The sequence below is a fragment of the Somniosus microcephalus genome, chromosome 27 (genome assembly GCF_052327205.1).
Source record: "Somniosus microcephalus isolate GS21.2 chromosome 27, FLI_Smic_1.0, whole genome shotgun sequence".
NCBI lineage: Eukaryota > Metazoa > Chordata > Chondrichthyes > Squaliformes > Somniosidae > Somniosus > Somniosus microcephalus.
The window spans coordinates 46,091,935-46,100,446 of NC_141013.1; the positions used below are offsets into that span (position 1 = coordinate 46,091,935).

Here is an 8,512-nt window from a genome sequence, read left to right on the forward strand (position 1 = left end):
GCCTCCTGCTGTGCTGTAAGTTTCTCTGATTCTGTGAGCTTACCTTACCCGATCTTCAGGCCTGGAACCGGCGAGCTGTCCCGGGACACGTGCTTGGTGCCCCGCAGCTCGCCTGCCAGATTTAATTTAGGCCGAGGCCTCTAAATCACGGGGGCCTCTCTGCTGCCAGAATTAGCAGTCGACTAAAAATCAATATAGACCCCACTGCTCGCACACCAAGCGAGCGATGCTCAGGGTCCTGTCGGCCCTGTGAAAGAGCAACAGGATCGGTCCCTGCATCTGGCTGTTGATTCATTTTGATTGTAATTTTAGTCTGGCTGTGCCACGATATCCAGCAGAGGGCCTTCCGGGCACACTCAGCACTTCATCAATTAACAGCCTTGAGCAAACTATGAGCAACACCACCAAGTACAAGCCTTGAGCCCTCCGGGAGTTAATACCTGGCTCCCTTTTTTGCTTCATAGGTCACTGCTGCAGGGGAATGATAGGGATCATTGGCGATGTCACTCAGGGCAAAGCCGCATCTGCATCTTCCAATTCAGCACTTTACAGCCTTCCGGACTCAATATCGAGTTCAACAATTTCAGATCATAACCTCGGCCCCTATTACATTTTTATTTATATTTTTTATCCACACCTTTGTTTTGGCCCTTCCCCCCCCTTTTTTTCTCTCTCTCCCACATGTCTCTCATTCGCCAGCGCATTTCACACCTAATCTGAGCCGTCTGTTGTCTCCACTAGTCCTATCACCATCTCGTCTGGTTTTGAATACCTCTTAATGTCTCTTCACTTCTTTTGTTCTCTCCCAGCCCTGCCTTTCGATCGATTTCATTTCCTTTCCAGTTTTGAACAAGGGCTAGACCTGAAACGTTGACTCTATTTTCTCTCCACGGATGTTGCCTGGCCTGCTGAGTTTTTCCAGCATTTTCTGTTGTTATTTCTGCATCAACCAGTTGCCTTGCCCAGATGGCTGCAAACACCTCAGATGGAGTCGAGTCTAAGCAGGCCCCGTATCAGCAGCTGTGGTGCCTGTAGATGCAAGGCCGATTATTGAGTCAGCGCAGGGAGTTCACTGGGTCACCTCAAACCGAGAGGCAGACCACTGACTGACACCCAGCAGCCAACCATCTCACTCCCTCCGCCCAGCAGGGAAAGACTCAGAAGGAGTCACATGGCTAGGAAGCGCTGCTCACTGTCACGAAGGGGAAGCAATGGGGTCAGACTCACTGATAACACTCACACCACACGCTGTAAATAAAAGGTGGGATCAGTGATAGTGTACTGCGTCCTGACCCAGCCCGAGGGTGCGAGTTAGATTGAGGTGATGTTGTCCCATTACCACCCCGTCGCCTCACGCCATCATGCCTTTTGTCCTTTAATCTCTCCTGCCTTCCACCCTATCACAGACCTTCCCCTTTGTTCCCCCTTTGTTCCTCCCCACACCCCTTTCCCGGCCCCTGTACTTGTTGTTTATAAATTGATAAATTTCTAACTTCTCCCAGTTCTGACGAAAGGTCACCGACCTGAAACGTTAGCTCAGTTTCTCTCTCCACGATGCTGCCTGACCTGTTGAGTGTTTTCAGCATTTTCTGTTTTTATTTTGTATTCATGGGTCCTGAGGTGTAGCTGGGTCAATTGAGGTGGCATTATATTTGCCTCGGGATTTGGCAGCACATGCAGATAACTGTTGTAATCGGATGTTCCTGGTGTCTTACTAACTGTGTCCTCTATTACCATCTGCCTTGCTGAGTGACTTATTCCCTGGGCAGACAAGTCTCTTGTCTCCCTATCAGAATCATCTTCTGCCTTTGCCCTGCCTGTCTACTCCTGACCATTTTCTGGGAACTGTGGAGGAGCGGAGAGATTTAGGGGTTCATGTACAGAAATCACTAAAAGCTGGTGGACAGGTTCAAAAATAATTAAACAGGCTAATGGAATGTTGCCTTTACCTCGAGGGGCTGGAATACAAAGGGCAGGAAGTTATGTTACAGTTATATAAAGCTCTTGTTAGACCCCCTCTGGACACTGGGTTCAGTCCTGGGCCCCGCACCTCAGGAAGGATAGATTGGTCTTGGAGGGGGTGCAGCGCAGATTCACCAGAATGATAGCGGGTTAAATGATGAGAACAGGTTGCACAGACTGGGCTTGTATTCCCGTGAATATAGAAGATTAGGGGGTGATCTAATCGAGGTGTTTAAGATGATTCAAGGATTTGATCGGGTTGATCAAGAGAAACTATTTCCTCTGGTGGGGGGAGTCCAGAACAAGGGGGCAGAACCTTAAAATTAGAGCCAGGCCGTTCAGGGGTGATGTCAGGAAGCACTTCCTCACACAAAGGGTGGTGGAAATCTGGAACCCTCTCCCCCAAAAAGCTGTTGAGGCTGGGGGTCAATTGACAGTTTCAAAACTGAGATTGAGAGATTTTTGTTAGGTTAGGGTATGAAGGGTTACAGGACCAAGGCGGGTAGATGGAGTTAAGATACAGATCAGCCGTGCTCTAATTGAATGGTGGGACAGGCTCGAGGGGCTGAATGGCCTCCTGTGTTCCTATGACTGCTCCATGAGAAGGTCTGTTTGCAGGGTGAAGGTGTGTAAATCGCAGCAATGCTGAACAGCTGCTGTACTGCAGCACTCCCACCCTCGGTCCAGGAATCTGAACCTTTGCTGAACGGTCTGTTTCTCATTATACCTCCCATCAGGTCTGGTGCTTGGGATGACTGAGCCATGGTTGCAGTGCATAGTGTCAGTTCCCAGCACCCACCCACCCCAACCTCCGAGTGGAATAATGGTGGCAGTGCGGATTGTCGTAAAATGAATGAATCATGGCCAGAGCACCAGGTATTCACGAGCATCATTATGTACCAAACACTCAGGAATCCAAAATATCATGCTGACATTACACTAACTAACTGTCATGATTCAACACTTACCTTTCTTTTTACATCTGATGCAATACTGAACAATAGTGACCAATAAAAACTCAACTCTGCTACATAATACCAATACTGGGATGGTAACAGTGTCTGTAGAGAGAACAGAGAGACACTCATCAATACAGTAACGTCCTCAGGCTCATTTACGGTGTGTTAACATTACTGGCCCAGCCGGGTACAATTACTAATGGATGAATTTACAGCCAACTCCCCAGCTCACTGTACAATGTCATTCTCTGCGCTATTTCTAGTCAAACAATACTTAAACCCACTTAAAAGAAATGGATTAAAATGGCACCCAGGGAATGTCATACCCATGCAGTGATCTGCTGCAACATATCCCCCATGGTGGTTTAATTAATATCCAGCGGTCAGTCCTTTATTCCCCATTTTTTGGTATTCCATCAAACCATCGGCCTTCTCTCCAGTGTCGCCACTCTGGATTTTCAGTATTACACAGGTGGGCAGTGAGGCAGGCGACCAGTAAGAATCGCCGGTCACAAAACCGGCAATGTGATCAGCCGCACGTTACAGAAACTTTCTGAATCTCCATTCTATTTATTTCTGTAGCGGGCGGGCAATTCCCATCGGCTGGTTTGGTCGCGGGCAGCGAGTTTAAAATCTCCCCCCGGGTCCCTCTGAATCAGTGTCAATGCTGCAGCGACTATTGGGGCCCACTGAATAACACTGTCTCAGAGAAGTCCTCAGAATACAAAGAGCACTTACTGTACTCTAGCAGTAGTATCAGGGGGCAATTTGAAGCTAGCCCTCCCATTGGGGGACTGATGGATCGGGTGCAACACTGGTTTTACAGCCACCCGATTTCACTCTCCAGTGAGGTCAGTGAGTAATATTCAGCAGGCTGTAAAACCAGCGTTCCACCCGATTCCCGCCCGGAGACTACAGTTAAAATTACCCCCAGCATCACTTACCCCACATTTCAGTTATTTATCAGCAAGCTACATCGCAGTAAATTTAATTCAACTGCTTCTCTGTCACAGAGCTACAAAATGAAAGGTGTCCTTTGGCAGGCAGGGTGGTGACCTTGTTATTCTACACATCATTCCTTGCACAGCTTCAACTTCCCACCCTGCTGTGGGAACATGCCAACTGGATATAGGGAACCATCCAAACAGAAAGGGAAATCAGAGAGTGTGCTGTCACAGCGGGTGACCAGAGGCACAGCTGGGGGCTGGAAGCAAGGCACCTGCTTGTCTTGTGAGTCACAGGATCCCAACTAAAGCTGTACAGGACAAAGAGACTTCACACGGGCACATCAGGCCTTGACATTGTTGAATAAAATGGAGCATTAGCTCAATGACAAAGCACCAAGGGGCAAAATACCTCCTGTTGATACTTATAGTGAAGGAGCAAGGAGCTGGTAGTGTTCACATTACAATCAGCACCTGTGTTATTCTCTGGTTAGACTAGAGTGCCGTAAGGAGTGTGGAGGAGTCCATTTATCACACGCTTTAAATTGTAGTTGGGAGGAGGTGGCTGTCTGTGCTATAGTGGTGCGGACACAGTCAGACTTGAGGTGCTTTGTACTGAGCTCGTCGCCCCCATTCCCCAAGGCTTTGACACCACATGCGTAAAGCACTCCGGACCATCATATCAATCAGGGACAGCCGGACTGAACCCACACTGGCCCTCAACTTGCTCGTGTCACGAGTTCAGCAATGATGGTGGGATTGTAGCCAATGGTGCCCACTGGCATTCACCCAGCGGGTCAGTGGGTTGGCACCTCTTTAACACGGGGCAGGCAGGAGCATGTACCACTTCAGGCACATCTCTTGAAACCCCCTGTTGCCTGAAACCCCGGCTTTATTCCACTCACTGGAGGTGGGTTGCCCAGGCCCACACCCAGGAAGGTGGGGGGGGGGGGAAAGAGGGACAAGGGATGAGGGGGAAGGAACGAGGGGAGAAGGGAAAGGGGGGAAGGGAGGGGAGAGGTTTGGGATGAGGTGACTGAGCCGGTCAATGCATTGGTCCGGCTGACAATCACTCAGCATCAGACTCCACCCAATCGAGTAACCCAGGGACAGAGAGAGAGAGCGAGAGAGAGAGAGAGACAGAGATGTAATGTTATCTTAATAACGTAATTACAAGTCTCCCAAGCAGTTGTAGTGGAGTGCCATTTATTCAGTCCTGACTCTGTGCCTCATAGTACAGTACTGCAAGCATGGCCAAGATGGCGTCGGATCCCGCCCCCGGATATGACATCAGCCGTCAACCAGCTGTCAATCAAACCCCGCTGTCTTTACGACAGCTACGGTTATCCGTACATCTTCCCCCTTCAATGTAAACATCTGACATGATTCTCTGACTATATAAGCTGTGTCTTTATGCATTTCTCCACTTCACCTGAAGAAGGAGCAGCGCTCCGAAAGCTTGTGATTTCAAATAAAGCTGTTGGACTATAACCTGGTGTTGTGTGATTTCTTACACCCTTCAATGAAGACATAACACAGTAAAAACATAACATAACATAACACATAGAACACTTGTTAACATCATATAGAAACAGTCAGTGTAACTACACCGTTGAACTAATTGCAGGTAGGTATAAACCTTACCCACACCCAGGAGTCCATTAACTGTTTACAGTCTTATCAATCCCTGTCTACAGGTCAAGTTTAACTACAGGCTTTCTGGTGCGCTGTGACCTGCGTGGCTGAACGGGTGTTTGCTGAACCACCCCAGTTGTATCCCTTAAGTTCATGTCTGTACCACACAGGTCCCTTGTCACATTATCACTACTGTGTCCTTCGTCACTTTGTGGTATTTCCCTCATCTCGTCTTCCTCCTGAGGCTGAAAGGTCTCTGTGGTTTTCAGTAGGTGCCTCCTGTTTCTGCGAAACACATTGCCATTCTCTGTCATGACACTGTATGACCTGGGGGCGACCTGTTGTAGAATGGTGGCTCTTTGAGGCCATGACTCAGGCCCTTCAATGCGAACTATATCATGCTCCTGTAGAGGCACGAGTGTAGTGGCTGTGCGGTCATGAAGTGTTTTTGTTTCTGTTGTAGTTTCCGAGCCTTGTCTGCCCACACCTCATCTCTGTGGTCAGGTGTGACATAACTGGGAAGTCGTGTATGGATTTTCCGACCCAGTAAGAGCTCAGCTGGAGACTTGCCACTTGCTAACGGGCCCGCCCTGTACGACATCAGGGCCAGATATGGGTCAGTGTTGCTGTGTGCTGCTTTCTTTAATAGTCTTTTCACAATCTGTACCCCCTTCTCCGCTTTTCCATTAGCCTGAGGATAGAGCGGACTGGAGGTTACATGATTAAACTCATACTCTGAAGCAAATGACTGAAACTCATGACTGGCATAGGGAGGGCCATTATCAGAGACCAGGGTTAGAGGGATGCCCTGCCTGGCAAAGATTGACTTCAGGTGAGTTATCACAGCTCTTGATGTGGTACTGGACAAGAGAGCCATCTCTGGATAATTGGAATAATAATCAATAACTAACAAATAGTCTTTTCCTTCATAGTGAAATATATCAGTTCCGACCTTTTCCCAAGGTTGTGATGGGAGCTCTGTGGTAATGAGGGGCTCTTTTGTTTGCTTGTAGTGATACTCCTGACATGTAGCACACTCGCTGATCAACTGGTCAATATCAGAGTTCATGTTTGGCCAGTAGAGTGCCTCACGTGCTCTCCTTTTTGACTTTTCTGCACCCAGGTGCCCTTCATATATCCTGTTGAGCATTTCTCGTCACATAGAGGTGGGCACAACTATCCTGTCACACTTAAGCAGTAGTCCATTGACCACAGAGAGCTCAGACTGAATGTGATAATATTGTTTACATGACCCTTTCTTCCAGCCCTCTTGAAGATTTCTCATTACTTTACTCAGGACTGGGTCCTTTGATGTCTCTGTGACTATCACTGATAGTTGTTCCTGTGTGGCGGGCAATGCTGCGTAGACCATATCCACATGAAGAGCCACATCCTCTTCTGATTCACTGTTTTGTGTGGCGTAAGGCGCAGCCCTGGATAGTGTGTCTGCAATGAACATTTGTGTCCCTGGCACATATGTTAGCTCAAAATCATAACGTTGAAGTCTCATCATTTGGTGTTGTATCCATGGTGACATGTCACACAGATTCTTCTTTGCGATCCCTAGCAGTGGCTTATGGTCCATTTCTAGGATAACCTTGGGAAGACCATAGATGTAGGTATGAAATTTTTCACACCCAAATGCCAAGCCAAGGCACTCCTTCTCGATTTGCGCGTACCGGCACTCTGTAGCCGTCATGGAGCGTGACGCATACGCCACTGGTCACCATTCTCCTTCATCTTCCTGTAGAAGGACAGCCCCTAATCCATTCTTAGAGGCATCTGTGGACACTTTTGTCCTCTTTTTAGGGCAGAAGAACTTCAGTAGGGGTTCACTTGCTAGAATGTGTAGCAGCCCCTTCCATTCCCTCTCATGTTCATGTCCCCATTGGAACTCTGTCTCTTGGTGCAGCAGTTTTCTCAGATGAACAGTTTTCACTGCTAGATTTGGAATGAATTTTCCTAGGTAGTTAACCATGCCAAGGGCCCGCTGAACCCCTTTCTTGTCCTTTGGTTTCTCCATGTCATGTATAGCCTTTACCTTTGACTTGTCTGGCTGAATCCCCTCTGTAGAGATCTTGTCTCCGAGGAATGTGATTTCATTGACACTGAACTGACATTTGTCTTTATTTAGTTTGAGTCCATACTGCCGTATCCTCTGAAGTGTTTTCTCCAGTCTGGTGTCGTGCTCCCCCTGAGTGGAACCCCATACTACCAGATCATCCACGTACACCCGCACTCCCTCCAGGCCCTCGATGATTTGCTCCATTGCTCTGTGAAAGATTTCTGGGGCGGAGCTAATACCAAAGGGCAGATGCTGGTAGGAGTATCGACCAAACGGGGTGTTAAAAGTGCACAGCTTAGCACTTTCTTCATCAAGTTTCAACTGCCAGAAACCATGCGAGGCGTCCATCTTGAAGAAGACTTTCGCGTCTGTCATTTCGCTGACTATTTCCTCTCTCTTTGGAATTTGGTAGTGCTCTCTTTTGATATTGATGTTAAGGTCCTTGGGATCCATGCAGACACGCAATTTATCAGTTTTCTTTGAATTGACGCAGACCATGGAATTTACCCAGTCAGTCGGTTCCTCAATCTTCTTTATGACAGCTAGTCCCTCCATGTGGTCTAGCTCTTTCCTCAGTTTTTCACGGAGAGCCACTGGAACTCTGCTGGGTGCGTGAATCACAGGTTGTGCATCCTCTCTCAGTTTGATGGAGTATGTAAAGGGCAGTGCTCCGAAACCCTGAAATACATCTGCATATTTGTGTGCTATAGTCTCATGAGTCAGATTTGTACTATCTTGGGGGGGCACTCTGCACACAGTTCAGTTCATTGATAGTATAGATTCATTTTACCAAGCCCAAATCTACACAGGCCTTATCCCCCAACAGTGACTCATGTCCTTCAGGCACTATAACAAAGGTCAAAGGGTGAATGTGATTTTTTACCTTAACATTCAGCCTACACGTTCCTTTTGTTTCAATGCTTTGTCCATTGTATGCCTTCAAAGAT

The 8,512-nt window shown here is 47.9% G+C and overlaps 1 protein-coding gene across 1 annotated transcript in view; it reads right to left on the reverse strand.

Annotated features, from left to right (window-relative positions):
• The window catches only part of cers3a (ceramide synthase 3a), a 159,505-nt gene that overhangs the window by 69,780 nt on the left and 81,213 nt on the right, over nt 1-8,512 (reverse strand). Inside the window, exon 6 of the mRNA XM_085968923.1 lies at nt 2,931-3,023. Coding sequence (XP_085825049.1) covers nt 2,931-3,023 — 93 coding nt within the window. The remainder of the gene's footprint in view (nt 1-2,930; nt 3,024-8,512) is intronic.